At 39.0% G+C, this 26,512-nt stretch overlaps 1 protein-coding gene across 4 annotated transcripts in view; it reads right to left on the bottom strand.

Moving 5' to 3' along the window:
- Window positions 1–26,512, bottom strand: part of CDKL5 (cyclin dependent kinase like 5) — a 205,190-nt gene that overhangs the window by 129,621 nt on the left and 49,057 nt on the right. For 3 of the 4 annotated variants that reach the window (XM_004597484.2, XM_058658520.1, XM_058658517.1), the window contains exons 2-3: window positions 15,774–15,994; window positions 13,538–13,572 (exon numbers count right to left, since the gene is read on the bottom strand). In XM_004597484.2, coding sequence (XP_004597541.1) covers window positions 13,538–13,572; window positions 15,774–15,837 — 99 coding nt within the window. In that variant the 5' untranslated portion in view covers window positions 15,838–15,994. Of the gene's footprint in view, window positions 1–13,537; window positions 13,573–15,773; window positions 15,995–26,512 lie in introns of those variants that run through there. The other variant, XM_058658518.1, reaches the window with a different exon arrangement.

Here is a 26,512-nt window from a genome sequence, read left to right as displayed (position 1 = left end):
TCTCATGGTGGCTGAATTCTGCACTAAACTCCTGGCTGGGCTCTATCATTGCCAATCAGCATCTGTTCACATCAGCCTGATCCTACTAGGAAACACTAGACACTCTTCTGATGAAAACTTTACAGGGACTCCTCGGTCCTGCCTCATGCGCTATTTCTTCTTTGACTGTCTGACCTATCGTAATCCTGCTTACTGCTGGACTCAGCTTCTCCTACTACAAGGTCTCCACATAGGTTGTCAACTCTGTCTAGAACACTCTACCCCCAGACAGCTTTTGGGAGAACTTGACTGTCGCTCAATGACTGCCCACTGGAAGCCGTTCACATGCCCTCCCTACATGTCTCATGCCCCTTACTCTATTTCTTCTGCAGCGTTTATCATCTTCAAATATTTAACCTATCCCTAATGTTTGTTTACTTTCTGTTCCCCACACTGGAGCATGAGCTCCCAACAGCAAAGACTTCGTTTTGTACTAGCATCTAGAATAGTGGCACATAGTACAGGGTCCATAAAAATCCACTGACTGCAAAAAAAAAACCCCCATTTTTTGAGAAACTTCAATACACACTGTTATTTTAAAAAAACAAACCTGTTGGTAATTTAGAAACAGGGCTTCCTCAGCCTGATAAATAACATACACACACAACTACAACTAACTTGTACTTACCAGTTACAAATGGAATGATTTACACCCAAGGATGAGGATGAGGCTATCTCCTCTTACCATTTGTATTCAAACTGTACTGAAAGTCGTAACTAACATTATTAGACAACAAAAGGAAGCAGAAAGTACAGATTGGAAAGGAGAAATAAAACTCATACTAGTAAACAATTATAGCAAGGTCACAGGAAACAAGCTCAGCATAAAAGTCAAATAAGTCCCTTCATACCAGCAATGAAGAACTAGAATTTGACATCAGAAACAGAACATGATTTACATTTGTGCTCCCATAAAAGGACTTCTCCATAAGGCCAACAACATATTTGCAGATTCTCTATATGAAAAACTACGTAAGGTTGTTGAAAGAAATTTTTAACAATCCAAATAAAGGAAGCAGTATTCTGTATTCATGAATTGGAAGATTCAATATTAAGATGCTAATTCTTCTCACCTTGATCAATGCAATCCCAGTCAAAACCTCACAAAGCAGCTTTGTGAACAATGATAAACTCATTTTAAACAATATATGGAGAGGCAAAAGATCCCAAAGAGCCAACTCAATACAGAAAAACAACAAAGTCAGAGGAGTGATTCTCCCAAACTGTAAGATTTACTATACAGCTATAGTGATTGAGACAGCGTGGTATTGGTGAAGAATAAAACACATAGCATCACTGCAGCACACTCCACACAAATACAGCCACCTGACTGGCGAGAAAGGCAACCCAGTGGAGGAAGCAGTCTCCCCAGTAAATGCTGCCTTACAACTTGCACAAAAACTAACTCAAAATTAATCAGACCAGAGATCCACGTAAAAAGCAAAATTTCCAGCCGATAACCCAGAAAACCTAGAGTGACCTTGAACTTTGTGGTCAGCACTAAATACATAAAAAAAATGGCCCGTGAAAAAATTAAGAAGGCTTAATAAAAATGTAAATCTGTTTGTACTACTACAGACAGTTTCAAGAACAAAAACACATGGGCCCCCACACGATGGTTCACTTGACTAATCCTCCCCTTGCAGAGCTCCGGGATCCCATATGGGCACTGGTTCGTATCCCAGATGCTCCACTTCCCATCCAGCTCCCTGCTTATAGCTTCAGAAAGTAATGAAGGCAGGCCCAAGTCCTTGGAAGCCTGCAACCACGTGAGAGACCTGGAAGAAGCTCCTGGCAGTGCATCAGCTCAGCTCAAACAACTGTAACCATTTAAGGAGTATACCAGTGGATGGAAGATCTTTCTCTATTTTTTCTTCTCTGTAAATCTGCCTTTTCAACAAAAATAAATAAATCTTTTTTAAAAAAAATAAAAGGCATGCCAGGAACAAGGAATATGTGCAAAATACATAACTGGAAAGTTATCAGCAAAAATAGCAGAATAAGGAATGGTTAGAAAGTGCGTGCTTTTAGACATAAAATGATCTCTCTTGCCACTTGTTTCAGTAATTTCTTCTGCTACAGATATGAGGATTTAAAAAATGAAAATAAAGCAGCTAGTATAATGCCTAGAAGAAGCACTTGAAATGCATTACCACTACTTATTCAAATCACTTGAATCATTTTGGAACGATATCTCAAATGTTTTTCTCAAAAGAATTTTATTCTTCATACTTGTGAGGATACCCTTTTATTAAGCTGAAGAATTTTTTTCTCACAGTCTCAATGAAAACTATTTTCTTCTTTTTGTTCATTGTTCAAGAGAACTATTTAGGTCAGACTTAGGGGAAAGAGTGAACAGAATGTATGTGTCTCTCTACCCAGTCCCCAGCAAATTCCACTTCTTTGTTCTGACAGTTGATACATGAAAGAGATAACTAACACAAATTTCCTCCTCAGCATTTAAAAGGATTTACCCAAGTCTGTATCATTAACCTATTCTTCAGGGAGGGACGAAGAGACAAACACACTCTCTCCATCATATTATTATCCTTGTTGGAGCTTGCTAAGTTTCATAAATCAGCAAACATTTTCTCTAAAAGTATAGATAATTAGTATTTCAGGCTTCATGGGTCAGAGTTTGTTACAGCCTGTGTCACCACATCACAAAAGCATAAACAGAAACTCCTGAAACGAATCAGTGTTCCTGTGTTTCAAACTAGAACAGGTGGTAGGTCACAGTCAGCCCATAGGCTGCAGCTTACCAACTCCAGATCTGAGCAGCTTCTTCACAGCAGACCTCACTAGGGAATTTATTGAAAAAAAAAAAAAAGGGAAAGATTTCACACTGTGATTTTTTTTAAGATTTATTTATTTTTATTGCAAAGTCAGATATACAGAGAGAAGAGACAGAGAGGAAGATCTTCCATCCGATGATTCACTTGCCAAGTGACTGTAACAGCCGGCGCTGAGCCGATCCCAAGCCAGGAGCCAGGAACTTCCACCAGGTTTCCCACGTGGGTGCAGGGTTCCAAGGCTTTGGGCCGTCCTCGACTGCCTTTCCAGGCCACAAGCAGGGAGCTGGATGGGAAGCGGGGCAGCAGGGATTAGAAGCAGCGCCCATATGGGATCCCGGCGTGTGCAAGGCGAGGACTTTAGTCACTAGGTCACCACACCGGGTCCTCACACTGTGATTTCAACTACCAAACTCTCTCAAATTTACTTCCCCTCAGCTCAATTTTAAGGCCTCCTGACAGTAGAAAAAATAACCTTACATTTACCCATTTATCCATGCTAAATTCTTTAATAAGAAAGATTTTACTGATTTCCCTAGAACTAGTACATGGTGAAGCACACCATATTTTGTAGGTATTCAACTGACTTTTCTTAAACAGATATTTGGTTGAAATTTACTTCATAATTTCATGTATACAACATATTGCTTTAAGTAAAGGAGGTAGCTAAAATGTTTTCATTTTTAAAATTGAAACTTCAGTGCTTTAACAAATGAAAGTAATGTCTAAATACAGAACTATTAATATTAAACTTCAAAAACATAGAATATGAGCTCTGGCTTCAAATTATACATTATTGGGCATAGCACAATAGCCTAGTAGTTAAAGTCCTCGCCTTGCACGCGCAAAGATCCCATATGAGTTCATATCCTAGCTGCTCCACTTCCCATCCAGCTCCCTGCTTGTGGCCTGGGAAAGCAGCAGAGGATGCCCTAAAACCTTAGCACCCTGCATCTGCATGGGAGACCCAGAAAAAGATCCTGGCTCCTGGCTTTGAACTGGCTCAGCTCCAGTCATTGTGGTTACTTGGGGAGTGAAGCAGCAAATGGAAGATCTTTTCTGCCTCTCCCCTTTTTTTTAAAATTTGCTTTTCCGATAAAAATAAAATAAAATAAATTATAATTTCAGAGCTGGATTTCTTCTGATGTAGGAATAATTGTGCACTAATTTCCAGTCAGTGGCTTCCACAAAGGACAGATAATTATGGTTAACTATTTAAGACTATCCACTATACAGGCATTTACAAATGAGTAATTTTTTACACCATCAGTGAATATACTTTTCAGGGGTGATTGGAAAAGTGATCCACTCCGATTTCTGCTCCTAAGCTCTTAAAGTGGCATTAAAGAGCTAGAGTATAAATCACTTAAGTACTGCATTTATTAGAGATTTAGAAAATTAGTCATCTTAAGAAGGTAAAGGATGTCATTTTCTTTCACCTATTTATGCTTTAAAGTAAGCATAAAACAGACTTTAAAGTCAACCAAGAGGTTTTGAATGAACAACACTAACTTAAAAAACCAAAGGACACAGTGGAGAGCTGTGACAAGCTAGCAAGGATTCTTGCAGAGAGATCAAAGATGATCCGAGGATCTCAATGTGGAACACTGGGAGAATATCCCGCACAACTCATGCTGTAGACAAGAAGGAAGAAACAATGATTTAAAAACCAAAGCACTAAAGGCAGTGTTGTGGCTCAGCAGCCTAAGCTGCTGCCTATGATGCTAGCAAACCATATAGGCAATGGTTCAAGTCCCAGCTGCTCCATTTCTGATCCAGCTCCCTGCTAACGTGCCTGGGAAAGAAGCAGAAGATGGCCCAAATGTTTGGGCCTCCACACATGGGAGATCCAGATGAAGCTCCCACCTCCTGGCTTTGGCTTATCCCAGCCCTCAGCTGTTGCGGCCATTTGGGGAGCAAGCAAACACAGATGGAAGATCTTCATCTCTCTTGAAACAATTGAAACACAGTATAAAGGAAGAATGAGGCAGTCTCCTGAGTTGACTGAGCTAGTACTGACTACTACAGTGCTGATAGAGCTAACAGCATTCAGCCCTTCTCCCCTTTACCAAAACAAAAAGGGGGACACTAAATTCAGGTAAGGATGACAAAGAGAAATGCAACCAAGCAGTCTGCAAAGTCCCCAAATTTTTCTGGATTCCTAAAGCAGTCAGAGCTGCCTAGAAAATGACACATAAGCCATCATTCCTTTTATTGTTAATGGCAGCATAAACACTGGTACTTTTTCTTACAATCACAAACCAGCACAATCTAAAACACAAAATATTAAGATAATAGAATTGCAACAATGTTTTGGTGAGACTTTTGCAGTGTCCCACAGTCAGTTCTACACTTAATGACTGACTCAGCAGTAAGAATCAGTGGAGAACAGACCCATGCAGCAACAATGACCCTATTGGAGGGTCTTTTAAGAGGAGTTGGCAGACTGTTTTTTAACTCATTAATGATCTCTCCTATCTTTGTTCCTGACTTGCAGTCCAGTTCAACATTGGCATCTCATTCATTTTTACCATTTGTAGTAACTTAATGTCATTTACAAGCCGTCATTTAAACAACTGTAGTGAAATAATACATATTTTCAGCTTCTTGCCAACTTTATTAAAAACTTCAAGCTTCTCTATAATTTTCTTCAAAGACTACAAAATTGCATGCAGAAAGAATCCTCATTTTGGGGCCAGTGTGGTAGCTTAGCAGCTAAAGTCCTCCCCTTGCACGCGCCAGCACCCCATATGGCTGTCGGTTTGTGCCCCAGCTCCCTGCTTGTGGCCTGGGAAAGCAGTCGAGGACAGCCCAAAGCCTTGGGACACTGCACCTGCGTGGGAGACCCAGAGGAGACTCTGGGCTCCTGGCTTTGGATCGGCTCAGCTCCAGCCACTGCCGCTGCTTGGGGATTGAATCATTGGATGAAAGATCTTCCTCTTGTTTCTCCTTTTCTCTGTATATCTGCCTTTCCAATGAAAATAAATAAATGTTTTTTAAAAATCCTCATTTTGATAAAGGAGTAAAGAAATGAGGAAGTAAATAATATAGCTAACTACATATACTCAATTTCTCATGTACTTACTAACTTTTGTTTCTAAAACTCAATTCACATGCAAAATCCAAAAACTAAAATTTGTTTTACAATAACATTTATTATGGCTTTAGATGGGAGCCATTTGTCCAAGGCAACTATATCCTCAAGTAACTACAAGTAATAATGTTAAACTGCTGGGAGTTCATTGACTGTTCTCCAAGTATCTTCTTAAAATAGCCTAGCTTTAAAAAACAAAAAAAGAAAGAAAAACAACCAAATTCTAATACAGCACTTGGTGGAAAAGCTCAATTAATAAGAAAAAGAAAAAAGAATCACTAATTCAATATCTGTAACTTAGTAGAATTAAGTGTAATACCATCAATTGTGACAAATAGTAACAGATATGCAGGCAAGAATGCCTTTTATTTGGGAGAAATAGGAGTCCAGATCTGATTAGCTCTTTTTTTAGTGTTCCTAAGCTCTATTCCTCAACTCTCAAAAGAGAAAAATGGCAAATCCAGGTTTTCTTTAACTCCCCTCTCTTCTTTAGCTCTTCCATTCTGGCATCCATTGTACCATTCCAGTTACAGGAGTCATTCAACAATGACCCTGCTGCTCACCTCTCAATCCGCCTCATAATGGATCTTTCTTTCATTTCACGCATTCTTACACTGTTGGTGAATATTGGTCTTAAAAAAAAAAACTCTCTTCCTTACTTTCAAGAGGCTGGCCGGCCTCCTTTTAGTCTGACCATTTTAAACCCCCTTTCCTTCTGCTCTGTGCTCCCTCTCAGGAGATACATGTTATCTCACAGCTCCAACTCACACTCTTTCTGAAGCTACATCAAAGCTTATACTAGTGCTGATCAGCTGCATGAACTTGGTCCTGTAACAAACTCATGCTACGACTCAGTTCCCTCATCTGTAGAGTAGCGCTGTTGTGAGGATGAAAACATCCACAAGAGTGTCTGGCATACGGCAGATGTTCAGTATGTGATATTTTTTAGCATCAGGTTTTATAATCTACTGGCATTTTTCTCTTTATTATTAAAGCAGAACTCATTACTTTTCCCTCCTAAGTTATACACCTTTTAAAAGTTTCCAGTCTTGGGCCTAGCGCGATAGCCTAGCGCCTGGAATCCTCACCTTGAACACGCCAGGATCCCATATGGGCACCAGTTCTAATCCCAGCAGCTCTGCTTCCCATCCAGCTCCCTGCTTGTGGCCTGGAAAGGCAGTCGAGGACGGCCCAAAGCCTTGGGACCTGCACCCACATAGGAGACTTGGATGAAGTTCCTGGCTCCTGGCCTTGGTTCGGCTCAACACCGACCATTGCTGTCACTTGGGGAGTGAATCATCGGATGGAAGAGCTTCCTCTCTGTCTCTCCTCCTCTCTGTATATCTGACTTTCCAAGAAAAATAAATAAATCTTAAAAAAGGTTTTCCAGTCTGATAATTAATACCAGTGCTTCTCCAGTTTTAGCGCATGCAAGACTTGGGCTTTTTTTTTTATCACTCTGCAACAACTTCCCACTACACCCTTCATTCTCAGTTCCTTGACTTAAGGCACTGTGATCATTTATTGAACACTTACAGGCTGTACGTCAACCAGTGGACTGTTCACAGCCTTGTGCAATTAGCTATCTCAACAGTGGATGTCTGACACCTACAACTTCAAAACAAGCAAAAACTTTTCTAAACTCCAGCCACAGGAAAAGAACTACATGGATCAGCACTTGCCTGTCCTATGTCAAATAAGCTTCAATCTCCAACTTGCATGAGGCTACACAGGCTCCCCCTCCACAAATTCCAAGCAAATCACCCTATTTCAACTGCACTCAATTCTCCAATCTTATCAGCATGAACTTTCTGGGGTTCTACTAAGAAACCTGTGTTGTGAAATGCTTCACAGGGACAGGCACTTCAAATGAAAAATGAAAACACCAACAATGCAAATATGCAGGCAAAGCTCCAACCCAGAATGCCTTCTAAGCATGCATATATTAGGAAGAGTTACAAACAAAAACTCAATATTCACTGGTAAAAGTTTTCATATACTGAATATATATATATATATTTTTTTTAATTGGGCAGAATTTTTTTTTAGTCAATTAAGGTCTCCAACCTAGAATAGTCCAACATCACATATTTTTAGACAAGATCTACCTATTATTAATGAGACCTCTAAGCTCCTAATACAGATTAAAATAAGTAACTTTGTTTCATATTTACTTAATATAGGATATGCAATTATTTAAATATATATACACACACTGTGAACTTATTCAAAAAGATACCCAATTTATACATAAGTCATCACACATATCTATGCATAAGTAATCACAAGCCCAACTTAGACATTTTTATAAACATTTCACTATATTTTTAAAGGCATGCAAAATATAATGGTATGACTTTTTTACATACAATATTATAATAGGAAGTACTATATACACTTTCAACACATTAAGTATTTGTTTGATGCTAAAATGTTAATCTTACCAGAGTCTTTAAATTCTCTAATTTTGGACAATGGGGTATAGATTTTAATTGAATTTTAGCTAAGAAAAGGATATACTATAGCAAATCTAATGACTAGCAACAGCTGCAGGATTCTAAAAGGAGATATATTACTCTGAGTTGGGCAATAATTTATGCTTTAATTTTCCGTCTAGTAATACCTTTTTAAATACCTGAAAGAAAAAAAAGAACAACACTTAGAGAGCTACTCTGTGTGGCCCTCATCTGGTGAAGGGCAACAAAAAGCAAAGCTTTAGATGCCATTTTATTTGCAGCAACATTACAGGTTATTTTTGTAACTATATATTCTTATTCTATCTCTTCAAACAAACCATAAGCCATGTAAGGGAAAGAAAATGAGAGTTTTCTGTCTTCTAACGCCAAGTGCCCTCCACATATCCACCAGGAATCAGAGTTCACATTTAGAGCAGATTTCCTAAGAACAGAGGTAACTATTCTCATCCATTTTCGCTCTAGGCTTATCTTGCTGGCACTTAACAATGTGTTACAAAAATGAGGTTATATGGAATGTATTTTAACAAATAAGCAAAGACAAAGATGAATATGTTAGACTAATAAACCTTATTTTTTTACATAAAAGGCAGAAGGAAAATGTAGATAAGGTAAACAAACTGGCCACAGGTTGAAATAAAACAAAGACTGGGAGAAAATATCTGCGTTATTGCATTGCCTATAATATATAATATATATGAGATATTAATGTACCACACACATGAAATACTTTAAAAAGTTTATTGCAAAAAGTTAATGGAATATAGAATTAAAAGACATTTATTTGGCATAAATTTTTTTTGAAATCCAGGCATATCAGGGGTTGTCAAAAGGTCCATGAGAAAGATGCATTACAGAAGAACTGAAGGGATTTCAAAATTTTTGTACCAAAACAAATAACTTTTAAGTCCATATTCCAGATTTTTCCCGTACCTTCATGTGTGTATGCATGCCCATGTGCAACATTCTAGGATATGCACATATCTCAGAAATCCTAGCTTTTTTTAAAACCAAAGATATAAATTTAAAACAGAGGTTTCTATTTGCTATGTTGTAGAAATGGAGTCACATTACAGAAGAGGATTTCATGAAAGAGTCAAATTTAACCTGGAAACTATGCTTATTTCCTCTAAATAATATCCACAAAAGGGAAAAAAATAAGCTTTAGAAGGTTACTATAATTCAAGGTAGCTTATTAAAAGCATAGCATTCAATGAGAATTGCTAAGCTAAACCTTTTTGATTTGAATAAATCCCTGAGATTAGGGCCACAGAGAAACTCTCCCACCTTTTTAACATGTTTGAGGAACACTTCAAGTATATTCCATTAGATCCTGTGTAGAGAATAAGGTGATGTATGGATAATAGATTCTTAGCTGCACTGGACATTAGGAAAAAGCTTTAGAAACTTACAATGGGACCTGAAAGTACCCTGACAGTCTCTTAAAGGTGGTTTCCATGGTCTTTTACCTCAGAGACCAGTAGGGGATCCCATGGGAGAGCAGGATAAGAGAAGTGTATACTCCTGGTTCCACCAATACCCCTGGAGGCTTCCCAAATGCTTTTCACTGCAGAAGCAATGAACACTTTTCCAAGAATTATCAGAAAGGACACCCAGAACCATGTCCCAACTACCAAGAAGGTCACTGGAGATTTGACTTCTCTTAAAGGCCAAGTACTTTGGGTCAGCCCAGGAAACTCCACAGGCTCAAGGCCCTCCACAGGCTTCAGTGACACCTTGAAACAGCACCCAAGAGCCCCAGCCAGTTCTCACAGTGGAAGGGAAGACTAAGTTTCCTTCTGGACACTGCCTTCTCTGTCCTAGCTAGCTTTGCCCCTCTTCCCTCCCCTACAGTGACCATCAGAGCATCTCAGGAGCCCCAAATTATCTCAGGTGACAGAGATAGAGACTAACCCAGAAGCTCAGAAAAGAAGCCTTTCTAGGGAAGAGTTAACTGGCCTGTAACTGCTCAGCCTGCACCACTGACCAGGCTCCCGACAGAGCATGTTTGCCATCTAACCCTTCAGTTCATGCTAGGCTTCACTGGGGTAGGACATCCTCACTACTCTGAGACAGGGTTCATGTCTTCCTCATTTACTAAATTACTGGGGATTTCTCTGCTCATTTACTTAAAACTCTTCTGTTCTACAATTGTCAATACATGGCTTGTTAGAACGATAGAACTAGTTAATTACTTGCCTTTGCCCTAAGGTGTAAAATTTTGCTAAATTCTTGCTAGAATGCTATAAACTACTGGGTTATAGTAACTCACAACTCTTTTAAATCTTTTGCCATCTATGCTATGATCCAGATGAGTCTTGTAATGAAATGTTTTCAGTGTTGTGCTTTTTGTTCTAGGCTCAATGTCTTCCTGAGGCTCTTAAGGTTTACAACGATGGACTTCAACATGAAGGAGCACTAGGACCCAAAACAACATGCCAGGCACCTTTTATGACTTCTGTGTTCTACCGGGGACCTCTAGCTTACCCCTTGAAGGAACCCTTACTGCTGCTGTTACTCAACAATGCCCCTTTCAGCATGAAGTAGCTACGGTAGTTGTCACCCCATCACCCCCAACAGCAGTTAGGATTTCTTCTTCTGGCGGGGAGGAGGGAGAAGGTGTGAGGAGTCAGATGGGATAGTAGTCAGATGGGATAGTAGGGTTTTCTGGTCCCCAGGTTTTTTTTTCTAAAATATAAAAATTTTATTTCTCCTCCATGTCTTAAATTCACCAAAGAATATTTCTCCCAAGAGACAAGGGCAAAATTAACATATTAACTCCCGACCTAAAGCGCCTGCCCAATTCTACCTCTGGACTATTGTCAAGGGAATAGTACTTGAATGATCAGTTTATCATCAGAAAAGGACTGAGGAAGTTAGCTCAGAATACCTTTCTGAGCTTTTTGTGTCAGCCAGGTACCATGAAAACCAGAATTTTTTCTTTGTTTTTGGAGAAATTCCTTTGAAGTGAAGTTTTAAAAGACACCATCTTCACCATTAACTCGGGTTCTTTTCCCTTCCTCCACATGGAGCCCCCTCCTGTCACCATGTCACCATGGCAGGAGCCCTTTTTCTCTTTTTCCCTGAATAAATCCTGCTTTGCAAACTGGGTGGAAAAAAAGCATAGCATTCATCAGGGATTTTTTGCATTTAATTTCAAACCATAGTAATACTTCTAAATAAGCTGTTCTTGTATTAAATTTATTTTGATTAAGTTTATTATTATAAATTAATAATCATTCTTAATCAAGAACCAATCGTAGTCAAACCATTCCTAAGGATTTACTGGCAGAGATCTTCAGGTAACTATTATCAACACAAAATAATGCAAATAATTTCAAAAACAGAAAGGGAAAAAAGTGGCTTGTAATCTAAAATTCAAAATTATATTATCATAGAGCATTACATTCAAAGGGTGGGTAGTGTTTAGTGTAATAGGAAATAAAAAGCAAACATAAAATGACATCACACACATATATTACTACAAAGGGATGATAGATTCAACAGGTTAAATTAAATGCTTTAGGATTTGATCATTATACATTGTATACAAGTATTCAAACATCACACAGTACCCATTAGTAGCATGTGTCAAATAGAAAAAAAAATTAGGAATAGCAGCTAAGATGCCCACATTTGGTATTGGGGTATCTGAGCTGAAGTCTCAGCTCTGCTGCTGACTCCAGCCTCCTACCAATGCACATTCTTGGGACCAACAGGTGATGGCTCAAGCACTTGGGTACTTGTCACTCTTACCAAGAGATTAGGATTGAGTTTTCAATTCCTACCTATGCTTTGATCCAGATTCTGCATTTTGAGCATTTGGGGAGTAAAAAGTGGGAGGGAAAGAAGCTCTTGTGCTTTCTTTCTCCCTCAAATTGACTAATTAACCAACTGTTTTTACAAATTTCAAATAAATGAAATCTTTTAGGCTATATCTATAACTTCATCTAGACAAATTATATCACTACAAAACATCACAGGGGCTGGACCCAAGGCATAGTAGGCTAATCCTCCACCTTATTGCACTAGCATCCCGTATGGGTGCCAGTTCAAGTCCCAGTTGCTCCACTTTGAATCCAGCTCTCGGCTTATGGCCGAGGAAAGCAGTGGACGACAGTCCAAGGCCTTGGGTTTCCGCACCTGCTGAGAGACCTGGAAGAAGCTTCTATCTCCCAGCTTCAGATCAGCCTAGTTTTGGCTGTTGCAATCAATTGGGAACTGAATTAGTAGATGGAAGATATCTCTGTCTTTCCTTCTCCTTCTATGTAACTCTGACTTTCAAGTAAAATAAATGCTTTAAAAAATAAAATTAAAATAAAAAAATGAAAAATATTTTAAAAATCACATGAAAACAAAAACTTGACCTCAATAAATTATATGCAAAATAAAGCAAGTCTAAATATTCCTAATCAGGTTAGGCATATCACAATGGAAATATTTAACCTTATGTTTGTAATTGTTACAGTTTCGATACTTGCTATCTTAAATTCAGTCTTGGAGTAAAACATGCTCACCACTGAGCAACAACAATGGAAACATCAAAATACCTTCCTTAAATACTTTGTAATTATCATCATAGTCACAGAATCTACAGCAAGATTCACTTCAAACTTCTTGTTGACTTCAGGATTGCTCAAAGGTGATCAACTAAAGCCAGTAATCATAATCATATGTAATTATCACAAGCCCTAATGCATAGCCAAACACATATCTACTACCCTTCAAAATTAGAAATCAACTCCATCAGGCAATCTAAGTTATAGGGCCTACGTGAAAAATAAGGAACAAAATGTCTTCTTGCTTAAGTTCTTAAATGTGAACTCAATTTCTCCCTACCTCATTTCCTTCTTTTCATCCTGCCATGTTTTCTTCTCTCCCCTTCAGGCCACTTTTCATCTATACACAGACTAGTTGAAAAATAGTGTGTGACTGCAAAGAGCTAATGCCTACTTAACCATGATCAAGTTTATCCAAAAGTAGTCATTGTTTTTTCTGGGTTCACTTTCAAATTCTGCTTCATTAAGCATCATCATTATAGCAAGACAGTTTTAATTATATGCCCACAGAGCACTGTATCCATTTCAAAACAGTTTAAATATACATGGATATTTTCTTTTAAAAATCCATTTCCTTACCTTATGTCTGCATTTAAGCACAACTCCATACGCTCCTATATTAAACAGAAGCAAACAGTCAGGGACAGCAATACAAACTATGGCTCTTGAAGCAATCAAACTTCCACTATATTCACAGTGATTCTTGGTACAGGTTATAATAGCGATTTCTAAAATGACAATATTTAATATCAATAATGCAATAATAATGAGCCATCCAAATTTAGGGCATGGATGTGTCATTATACATTGTTTAACAAATCAAGTATGCAGAAAAATCATTTCTCCAAAACAGTATTTTTAAATATTTTCCTTTCCAAAGAAAATCTCACTTGACACATTTTAAATTTAGACTTAAAACATTTTTGGAGAAAAGCTATAGTCCTAAGAACTCTGAAAGTAAATGAAAATTAATTCAAAGACTGTAAGTAACTTAAACACCAATGACTTTCTAATAACAAGTTCAAGTATAGAGCCTACCAAATATGCTATCTGTCCAACGAGACATGTAGCTCCCTCCCAGTATACTGAAACATCTCCTCAGAGCGGCAAAACTGTACAAGTCTTAGCATTTCAATTCATAACTAACATGAGTCACTACTTTTCTGCCATAAATCAAGACTCAGGGTAAGGGGACAGAAGCCAAGAACTACCACTTACTCAGGTGTATTTCTATGATATTAGTCACTAGCTTTTGGGATACCTACCCTATTCAGCTAAGACAAACACTACTTCCATGGAGGGAGAACACAGAGTTGACAGCAAAATACCTAGGAACCTGAGATTCCAGTTAAACTGAACAATCTAATTCAGAGAATGAAAATATAATATGTGGCCACCGAATTTTTTAGCATCAAGAACACACACAGCAGCAGACAGGCAAAGCCTACATGCAAATTCAAAAAAGGAGATATCATGGAGACAAACTGAGAAAAGGTGCTGCCCAACAAGTCTCCCTCACTTTAGCAGAGCCTGATGAATCTTATTATCATAGTTAGGATGGAACCATCCAGCTTAACTTCCCAATCCCAAGAGAACCAAGCAATCCTCAACTTCTCAGGCCAGCTTTTCTGCAACATGAAAGTGCACTGTCTATAGGCTGCAGGAATGTAGAGTCTGCTGCAGAGACTTTTTTATAGACTTCATACACATGCATTTGTTTTATCTAATCAAGATCTGACGTGGTTTACAAGGAAAAATATATATAACCATGACAGTTCTGATTACAACTTCAAACTAATATGAGGTCTTTCACAAGTCCCTAGAAAATGTAAATTATGAGAAAACTGTATCACCTTCCAAATTTCACAAAGTATACCTATCTTGTATTTTTACGTAACCTCTAAACTGTTAACACCCAAAAACTATGTTCAATCTGAGCCAATTCCTAACAAGATGTTAATTTAACAGCAAAATCTTAAATATCTTTGCCATTCACATAGGTAAATTTTCAAATTTCATTTGAAAATTATGAAACATTAAGTTTTATAACATTTGGTCCAAAGAAATGAATGCAATTAAACCAAATTATAATTACCTACCCTTATTACCAGAATATTTTATTAAAATCTCTACACTTATTTTACATCAAGAAAAATTAGTTGGAAAGAAAAATCAGGAAGAAATTTTTCTGAAAGTTATCTTTTGAAAAATGAATTGCCATATATATCACTAAATCAATGATACTACTAGTTTTAAGAATTTTTTTGTATGCTACGAAGAAATAACAGGTGCTGCCAATGAACCCGTGACATCCTGCTGATTAAAGGACTTATTCTCATTTTGGAGATATTAAAATAAGACTAAACTACATGCCTCAAAATTTAGAATCTGCAGTTTGGTGTTCTCTTAAGAAACAGAAGTTGTTTATTCATTAATTTACCACATATTAAGTAAAACAATACAAATAAATGTTAAGCTACTCAAAATAAGCCTAGCTAATACAAAAATAAAACATAACCAAAAAAAAAAAAAAAAAAAGACTAAAGAAACCATGTCTGCTAAGAAAAAGAATGCAGCTAATGCAGTGTAGAGGAATCCTTGATTTCTTAAACTTTAAAGGGTTTTAAAGGTTAATAACTTAGCAGGCAAGTAACATCCATCTAGTCTAAGAGTAATTTTTAATAATATTTTACTTTGATGCATATCTCAATTGCTACAGGTTAGACTGAGCAGAACTAAATTAGAAGCATTTATTGCAGTAGGTATTAATGGTGCAATGCCCAAAAATTCAAGGAATGAAGAGGTGTCAACTTACCTTCACCTACAACCCCAAGGATCTCAAATTTATTCATCACATTACCAATGTTAGGAATCTTCATGAAGACAAACTCCTCTTTTGATAGAAGCCACAGAACATGGCACCAAAAAAGGAATTTCTCAGCAAGTTGTGCAGACAGAACAATTTCTAAAGGAATTCTGAATGGCTGGCAGGAACTTTCACATATTTGTTCTGGCAGTGAAGTATTAAATGATCCTCTGAAAGAACAAACACAATTACAACTGTGTTACATTGCAGCATTCTAATAACCTATCTTACCTTTACATATAGTTCTTTTAAACCCATGCTCATGTTTCATGTGCTTCCAAAAAAAAAAAAAAAGTAACAGGAAAGGAAGAATCCAAAATGGAATGAATATAAACAAATGAAACTTTCTCTACTAGAAATGAACTGAAGAATGAAGAATGAACTCCACTTAACTTTCAAATACAGCTTTTAACTACCTACCCTCCTCAAACTACAAACAAAAAGAAATATAAACAAATATTGTGCTCTGTTTAGCTACTTGCTTTTACACAGTGGTATAAAGCTTAGCTGTGCAGCTTCCAGGATTGAGTAAGTAAATACCAACATACTTATTGGGGATAAGGAGATCTTGGTTCCTTATTCTCATAGAAGGGAATTACAAACACAGAGTGAAGTTTATAATATAATCTCAGTATTTAATACACTGATCCACCTACACAGATACAAATGTATGTATGTATAAGTATGCATACTCAGCATACTCAGCAGATATTTATTCCCTAGCTCTGTGCACTACAGGCCTACCAAGTGACCACACCCTGACAAACTAGGGAAGCAGTGCGGCTTAAGTCCTTGGGCCACTGCACCCATGTGGGAGATCCTGAGGGGTCTGGCGACTACAGACGGCCCAGTTGAGTCACTCTGTATTTCTCTTTTCCAATAAAAGCAAATCATGTTTTAAAATGCTGAGCAACAGTATCAGATCAATAAAACTGAGAAAAGATAGTTAAACACAATACAAGGGATTCTGAAAAAGAAACAATGGAGGATATAAAAAATGTTGATAAAAATTTAAATATCTGGATCCTGCAAAGTAGCCTAGTTGTTAAGTCTTTGCTTTGCATGTGCCAGGATCCCATATCGATGCAGAATCTAATCCTGGCTGCCCCATTTCCCATCCAGCTCCTTGTTTGTGGCTTAGGAAAGCAGTAGAATACAGCCCAAAGCCTTGGAACCCTGCACCTGCATGGGAGACTCGGAAGAGGTTCCTGGCTCCTGGCTTTAGATTGGCTCAGCTTTGGCTATTGCAGCCACTTGATGAATGAACCAGCAGAACTGAAAATCTTTCTCCTTTGTAAATCTGACTTTCAAATAGTAATAAATAAACAGATAAATATATTACTGTTAAAATTATCTACAGATTAGATATTATATCAATGATAACTCTGATTGATAATAGTATCATGACTATATAAAAATTATATTTTAAAAAATAGCACTAGGGGCCAGTACTGTGGTATAGCAAGTTAAACCTCAACTTGCAATGTTAGCAGCCCATACAAATAGCAATGCAAGTTCAAGTCCCAGATGCTCCACTTCCAATCTAGCTCCTGCTCATGTACCTGGGAAAGCAGCAGCAGCAGATGGTCTAACTACTTGGCCCCTGCCACCTATGCAGGAGACCAGGATGGAGTTCTTAGCACCTGGTTCTAGCCTCACCCAGCTCTGGCTGTTGTGGCCATTTGGTGAGTGAACCAGGATAGGAAAATCTCTTTCTCTCCACTTTTCTCCCTCCCTGTGTATGTGTGTGTGTGTGTGTGTGTGTGTATTTGTGTATAACTGCCTTTCAAGTGAATAATAAACAAATCTCTTTTAAAAAGAGACAAAGAGAGAGTGGAAATTCATTAAATATAAAGCATACAAACAACAAAGAGATCAAAAAAGCAGAGTTAGGTCTAAGAATCCAACACGGACATCAACAAGATGTCATCAATAAAAAAAAAAGAAAGGATAATGTAGCTCAGCTAATGGATGATTTCAGCATTATGATGTCCTAAGCAGAGAACAGACATTCCCATCCAGACTTCCTTTTTCTCTTATAAAATGGTTATTTTTTTTATTTTATTTATTAGCTTATGTGAAAGTCAGAGAAAGCTCTTCCAACATTGATTCCTTCTCCAAATGTCTGCAACAGCTGAGGGCTATGTCAGACTGAATGCGGAAGCCTGAAACTCAAGCCAGGCCTCCTACAAGGCTGACACAGACGTAGGCACTTGAGTATTGCCTGCTAGAGCAAGAAGTGTGAATCATTCATGGAACTAGACACTCCAGTACAGGCTGTATGTATCCCTAGCAGTTTGAACTTTTACACCAAGCACCTATCCAGGTCAGACTGTTGTTCCCACAGAACTGTGCCCTGAAAGAATTTTTTTTTGTTTTGCATTTTGTGTATTTTTTTTTATTGGAAAGGCATATTTACAAAAAGGAGAGACAGAGAAAGATCTTCCATCCACTGGTTCACTTCCCAAGCAGCTGCAACAGCCAGAACTGAGCCAATTTGAAGTAAGGAGCTTCGTCTGGGTCTCCCACGTGGATGCAGGGTCCCAAGACTTTGGGCCATCCTCGACTGCTTTCCCAGGCCACAAGCAGGGAGTTGGATGGGAAGTGGAGCAGCCAGGATACAAACCAGTGCCCATAAGGGATCCTGGTGCTTGCAAGAGAAGGACTTCAGCCACTAGGCTACCACATTGGGCCCAAATGAATTTCGTTTTAAGTGGCTAAGCTTAACAGCAATTTGTTACACAACAGCATATAATTGCATTGCTTCATTTACATATGGTCTTAAAACAGAACAAAAACTATAAACTATAAAAACATGTAAATGTAAGTGGTAAATCCATAAGAAAGTTACCAAAGAACTGTTTACTGTAAAAACTGGAGTATTAATTATCTACAGGTAGAAGTTAAGATTGAGATGTAGCACAGGCTTTCTGGGACACTATTTCTATTTCTATTTCTTGACTTGAGTGATAGTTAAACAGACATTCACTTATAATTATTCATTACACCAGGACACTTCAAAGGTCCAGGGAAAATATAATTAAAGGATAAGCTTATTTTAGTGCAATGAATTTTAAAATCTATGCATACAAAGGTCTTTGACAAGTTCACAGAGCTTGGGCACTTGGCCGTGTTCAATGGTTAGTTCTGGCTCCTGAATCCAGCTTCCTGTTAATGCAGACCACACACACGGAAGACCCAGATTATGATCCTGGCTCCCAGCTTTGGCCCTGTCCCAGCCCCACGGTTGTAAGCATCTGAGGAATGAACCAGTGGATGGGAGTTCTATGGGAGTTCTTGTTCTGTTTCTTTTTCTCTGTCTCTCTATCAAAGAAGGAACATATTTGAAGTTCATGGAAAATGCATATTCTAGAAAATCTATGCATGTATTTAAAGAACTTTGACAAAAAAACCATTTACAAAACAAATTCATCGTTCAATTCCATTTTCTCACAAACTTTTTGATGTGCCCTCATACTTGTTTTATAAATTTCTGTGTATGCTATTATAGTCTATACTAAAAAGTTTTTTTTTAAAAAAAAGAGATTTATTTTTATTTAAAAGACAGATTTACAGAGATAAGGGGAGGGAGACAGCCACGTGACCAGAGCTGAACAGATACAAAGCTAGGAGCTTTCTCTGGGTCTCCCACATGGGCACAAGGAGCACAAGGGTTTGAACCATCCTCCACGGCTTCCCTAGCCCATTAACCATGAGCTGGATCAGAAGTGGAGCAGCTAGGACACAAACCAGCACCCATATGGGACATTTCCACTGCACGCAGCAGATTAGTTTCATAAGCCACTGTGCTGACCCCTAACACAAGTTTTAAAGAATGCAAAGTCTGGGATCAACAAAGTGACAGAGTAAACTAATCCACTGCCAGCAGCACTAGCATCCCACATGGGTGCTGTTTCATGTCCCAAATGTTCCACTCAGATTCAGCTCCCTGCTTGTGGCCTAGGAAAGCAGTGGAGGATGACCCAAGTCCTTGGAACTTTGCACCCACATGGGAGACCCACAACAAACCCGACTCCAGGCTACTGGCTTTGGATCAATTTCAGCTGCTGTGGCCATTTCAGAAATGTACCAGCACATGGAGGACGACTGTTTCTTCTTTCTATAAAATCTGTCTTCCAAATAAATATTTTTAAATGTGTATTCTAATAACATCACATATAAATATATCCTTGGTCATTTACAGAGATCAAAGATAAAAATAATTCACATAATATTACTATAAACAAAAAAAAGTAACAGTTCTTTCTCTCTGCAAGGCTCCAATCACACCATATATAGTGCCAGGCACCATAACAAAACCAAAAACTCGTAAGTGACAGTTAAAGTGGACACTGATGACCCTTTTGAAGCCATTCTAAGTGAGGAACAGCAGGTGACAGAACTGAGTTCACCCTGAGAGATGACTGACATCCCAATGGCTGAAGGATCTGAGAAGGCAGGAAGGTGAACAGGTGATTTATTTCAGGAGGCATGACTAAGATCAGAGGAAGAAATGAAAAGGAGACAGATTTCAAGTCAGTAGCAATTAGACAATAATGAACTATCATTGGTTTTCTTTTTCACTCATCCTTATATTTATCACATTTGTCAATAGGTCCGCCACTATTGTAGATGCCTCAGGATTCAATGATGAACAACACAGACATGGAATCTACTCTCATGGAGCTAAAGGGAAACAGGCAATAAACAAACATGAAGATCACAGATAAGGACAAGCATTATTAAGAAACAATGCAGAGTGCTGTGGAGGGGAGGTCTTCCAACAGGTGGTTTGAGAAAGACATGTCCTGTCTAAGGGCCATACCACCCTGAACGCGCCGAATCTCAGAAGCTAAGCAGGGTCGGGCCTGGTTAGTACTTGGATGGGAAAAAGACATGCCCAAGGAGGCAGCATTACAGAGACCTGTTTCAGGTAGAGTAACATCCAAGGCAGTGAGTAGAGTCTCACAGAGCTGGACAAATTTAAGGAACAAAGAAGGCCTGTATATCTGCAGCAGAGCGGACAAGGAGGAGACTACCAGTGACAGGAACGCATGGCAAAAAGTAGTTCGTCCCTGGTAGAAATGAGTCTTACAATAAACTGGATGTACTCTAAGGCATCCTCCTTAAAACTCATTTGAGCTTTTATTACTAACCATTAACTTCATAAACAAATAACAAAATACATTTTAAAGTGAATTTGTCTCACTCTAAGAAATACATCTAGAATTAAGCAATTATGCCTGCATTGTCAAGTAAGCAGGCACCTAAAAGAACTGACAGGAATATAAGGCATAATTTTTTGTTTTGTTTTGTTTTTTAAAGATTTAGTTATTTTTATTGGAAAGGCAGATACACAGAGGAGAGACAGGATAATCTTCTGTCCAATGGTTCACTCCCCAAGTGGCCACAACGGCCGGAGCTGAGCCAATCCAAAGCCAGGAGCAAGGAGCTCTTCTGGGTCTCCCACACGGGTGCAGAGTCCCAAGGCTTTGGGCTGTCCTCGACTGCTTTCCCAGGCCACAAGCAGGGAGCTGGATGGGAAGTGGAACAACCAGGATTAGAACCGGCTCCCATATGGGATCCCAGCACATGCAAGGCAAGGACTTTAGCCATGAAGCTACCGCTCAGGGCCCAAGGCTTATAATTTATTTCACACATCATTAGGGTTGAATTTAAAAGCTGCCTGGTCCTTGCATGTCTCCCCTGATACTGAAACTGTAATCTTTTACTCAACAGGTCTTTTTTTTTTTCTTCCCAAAGAGAGTACAAAATTAGTTGAATCATGAGTTTTGCTTTTGTTTCTGGTGCTGTTTTTATACACACAAATGAGAGAACCATTTTGTCAGTGAAAATTGCATAAGAATAAATTTGGTACATGACTAAACTCCTGCATAACAACAGAGTCCAGAATGGTTTAAAAGCATCTTAAAACTTAAGATTCACGTATGGAAGGAAACCATTTCAATGGAAAGCACAGGCTTGTGAAAAGCACTCTAATTAATTACCCTCTTATATAGAGACCTCTCCATGCTGAATACAAATGAGGAGATAATGCACTCACACTTTGTTTTCTTTCTTGAAGGAGCCATCTGACCCATAATTAATTGGATTTTCGATTTGCTCTGTCCTCCCAGTAGTGGAGAGTAATTTGATTTATCAATTCGCCCTTTATAATTCCATTCCAATTATTAAATCAGATACTTCACAATCATGAATTACACACCACTACGAGCATAAAAATTTCAAACTATTGAACATGTTTAAACTTGCCTGGACCTTTCAAATTTTCCCACAATGTAGGAAATCCAGCACCAATTCAGTGTATCTCCTACCAACTACATAATACTTCCCCCAGTACTGCCCCTCTTACTAATTCCCAGTCCTCCTTCAGCATCTGAGTTCATATTACTACTAAGTAATGTAAGACACCTACTGCTTAAAAAGGTTTTTGCGGCCCTTTCATGAAAATTTATCAATCAACTTTAATATAATTTCTATGAGGCAGTATATTTTGAACTCCAAATTCTAAATAACTGTATTTAAAATCAATTTACATAAGCTGAAGACCACTTTAACTTCTGCTAAATTTGTATCGGTCAGAAAATGCCTGTATCACTCTCAACTAAACTAAAAAAAAAAAAATAAAATAAACTTCAGATTATGTAAGGAAATTAAGTCTGACTCAAATTTCATGCTGAAATGCTTTACGATTTTTAAGGCAAGACTGCTGAGGGGCCACTGGCTCAACTGGTTAATTCTCTACCTCTTGGCTCCTGGCTTATGGTCAGCCAGCTCTGACTATTACAGTCATTTGAACCAGCAGATGGAAGATCTCTCTCCGTCTCTCCTTCTCTCTCTGTAAGTCTGCCTTTAAATGAATAAATACATAATAAATCTTCAAAAGAGATATGCACAGAAATGCAAAGGTTTATAAAAATCCAAGGAAAACTGTAACAGTAATATATAGGAAAGGAAATCGCCAACTTGTATGTCAGAGTTAATATCATAATATACATAAAAGGTGCCTATTCAAGAGGAAGGACAAAAACTGAATTTTAAAAACAGGCAAAGAAGACATACAGTCACTCAACTTTACATACAATTAAAATTGAAAAGTAAAACCACAGAAATAACAATTTTTCAGATTAGCAACAATCAAAAGTAACATACCATGTATTGATGGAAGCAGGACGAAATTAGATCAACTCACACACTGTTGGTGAGATTGCACATTGACAGAGCTTTTTGAAAGCCAACTGGATATCTTTCTAAGTAAAAACCAATACAGTCTTCTGACAGTGATTACAGTTCTAGAAATTTATCCTCAGAAGCACACACATACAACGTGTACAACACAAACAATTCAATGCAGCACTGTTTTCAAAAGAAGGGAAACAGCCTAAATATATACCAATGGGGCCTGGTTAAATGAATCATGATGTATCCATTCAATTATTTTAACCTAGAGACAAATGAAATATATATAATCTAATACATTTCACAAATTTGAGTAATATTATCACTGATTTTCCAGTAAACTGAAAATTTGCCCTAAATTTATTCTCATTAAATACTACTTAGATCTGCTTTGTAAAATGTGGTTCTCCTGATATTATAGTAAAAAGGGATGTGCATCCAGCTTCCTGCTTTGTGGCCTAGGAAAGCAGTTAGAGGATGGCCCAAAGACTTGAGACCCTACATGCATGTTGAGACCCAATAGAAACTCCTGCCTCCTGGCTTCGGATTGGCTCAGCTCTGGTCACTGTAGTCATTCAAAGAGTGAACCAGCACATGGAAGATCTTTCTCTCTGTCTCTCCTCTCTATAAATCTGCCTTTCCAATGAAAACAAATAGATCTTTAAAAGGGATGGAAGATTGCTTCTAAGATGTTCCTATTTATTTCAGGGAGCCAGAGAAGGGGAAAGGGAGTGAATCCATCTTCTGGTTCACTTTCAAATGGCTATACTGGCCAGGACTGAACCGGCCAAAGCCAGGCAAAAGGAGACAGGAGCTTTATCCAGATCTTCTATATAGGTTTCAAGGGTCCAAGTACTTGGGTCATCCTCTGCTGTTCTTCCCAAGCCATTAACAGGGAACTGGTTCAGGAGTAGAACAATCAAGACACAAACCAGAAACTACATGGGATACTAACATTGCAGTTAATTTTTTTAAGATTTATTTTTACTGGAAAATCAGATATACAGAGAGGAGGTAAAACAGAAAGATAGATCTTCCATCCATTGATTCACTCCCCAAGTGAGCTGATCTGAAGCCAGGAGCCAGGAGCCAGGAGCTTCTTCTGGGTCTCCCACATGCGAGTGCAGAGTCCCAAGGCTTTGGGCTGCCCTCTACTGCTTTCGCAGGCCACAAGCAGGGAGCTGAATGGGAAGTGGGGCTGCTGCAATTCAAATCGGCACCCATGTGGGATCCCAGCACATGCAAAGTGAGGACTTTAGCTGCTAAGCTACTGTACCAGGGCTCAAGTATATGGCTTTACCTATCAGCTGAGCGGGGGTGGGCAGGAGTTGCTTTTAAAACTCTGAAAATTCATTCATTGGAAAGCATAAAAGTACACAACAGGGATTAATGGTCCTCAAGATAATCAAGCAATTTCAAACACTGTCAATGACTTGGAAGATTTCAAAATGTGTTTGCAGTCTAAACAGTAAGCGAAAGGACTTGTTTCAGCTCTCATCAAACAGTTCACTCCACAAACCTCTGCAACAGCCCTGAGTCTGGAACCCAATCCAGGTCTCACCCGGGGGTGGTAGGGGGACTTGATTCACTGCTGCCCCCCAGGATGCCCATTAATAAGAAGTCAAGAGGTGAAGCCAGCTATCACACCCAGCTCTCCTCATGCGCAACACATGCTTCTCGACAATGAGGCCATGGGCTTAACCTTCACCAGAGGGCACATTTGGACGGCTGACTTTCTCAGGTCTCCAGATTCCTGCTCCCAGCTCCTAGCAGTTATAGCCTGAAAACTGCATGCGATTCTGACACCTAGGCTTCCCTCACAGGCGCAAAACAGAAGATTTACAGTTCACTTTGATTTTGTTTTGTTTTGTTTTGTTTTTGTTTTTAAACCTTGGGAGGGATTTCACCTTTTAAAAAAATTTATTTATCTTTATTGCAAAGTCAGATATACAGATAGGAGGAGAGACAGAGAGAAGATCTTCTGTCCAATGATTCACTTCCCAAGTGATCGCAACAGCCGGAGCTGAGCCAATCTGAAGCCAGGAGCCTCTTTTGGGTCTCTCACACAGGTGTAGGGTCCCAAGGCTTTGGACCGTCCTTGACTGTTCCCGGGTCATAAGCAGGGAGCTGGATGGAAAGCAGGGCTGCTGAGATTAGAACCAGTGCCCCTATGGGATCCTGGCACGTACAAAGTGAGGACTTTAAGCCACTAGGCTACGACGCCAGATCCTACAGTTCACTTTGACAATCCATGATCCTCAGCTAAAACAAATAAAGTTCCTCAGGCATTTTCAGGCATTTGGCATCTCCACACTAGAATGCCTGGTGTGCTATGCAACTTTAGCTCCTGACTTTAATTTCTGGAAAGCCTGAGAAGCAACAATAATGGCTCAAGTAACCGGGCCTCTGCTATCCATGTAAGATACCCACACTGAATTCCCAATTCCCACCTACAGCCTCAGCTCAGTCCCAGCAGGTCATGCAAAACATTTGTGTTAGTAAAACAGCAGACACAAGTGTTCTCTCTTCCCTCTCTCTCTCTCCCTCTCTAACAAATGAAGCTCCTCTGATGAGAGAACACTGTGGTTCCCCTCTAACTCTCAGGGCACATAATCTCATTGCAAAAACACTTGAAACATAAACATGAGCATCAGAATCCTTAGTTAATAACTGTCAACCATAAAGGACCAACAGAAAATATATACCCATGGGGCCAGCATGATGGCTCAACTGACTAATGCTCTGTCTGAAAGTGCTGCATCCCACTGGGCATCAGTTCACATCCTGGCGGCTCCATTTCCCTTCCAGCTCCCTGCCTGTGGCCTGGGAAAGCAGTAGAGGATGGTCCAAAGCCTTGAGACTCTGCACCCGGAACAAGCTCCTGGCTCCTGCTTTGCATTGGCTCACTTCCAGCTGTTGCGGCCACTTATGGAGCAAACCAGTGATGGAACCTATTTCTCTGTTTTTTTCTCTCTGTAAATTTGTCTTTCCAATCAAAATAAATAAATCTTTAAAATGTGTGTGTGTGCACGTGTATGTGTTTGTACATATGAGTAACCCACTCTCTGCCTACTTTCTTTTTTTTTTTATTACATTTTTGACAATCTTTACATAGTTAATTACGGTAAAAAGGTTCAGGGGCTATAGGGAAGTGGGTAAGACTATTATTTCCATATTGTTTCCTTCATGTATCTGAGGTAAAGGGGGATATTGAGGGAGAAGCCCCACCCAATTTCCCACCCACCCCAGGTCCCGGATGTGGGGCATGCTCTGAGATACTTGCTCAAGTGGTTTTGATAGTTCACCAGTTATGAATCGCTGCCAGCCTTGCCACTCCAAGCACGATGAGGTCGTTGAGGAATCCACTGATTGACATAGTCCATCATAGAGTCTCCATTTGCCCAGTATTTCGCTGCCAACATACAGCTGAGGTGGTTGATTGACTTGTTCTGTCTTCTGTCTTTTCTTGGCTAGGGTTCTGAGTCCGG

This window comes from Ochotona princeps, chromosome X (assembly GCF_030435755.1).
Source record: "Ochotona princeps isolate mOchPri1 chromosome X, mOchPri1.hap1, whole genome shotgun sequence".
Lineage (NCBI taxonomy): Eukaryota > Metazoa > Chordata > Mammalia > Lagomorpha > Ochotonidae > Ochotona > Ochotona princeps.
Note: the sequence above shows the minus strand (reverse complement) of the source record. Positions and strands in the feature narration are given on the sequence as shown.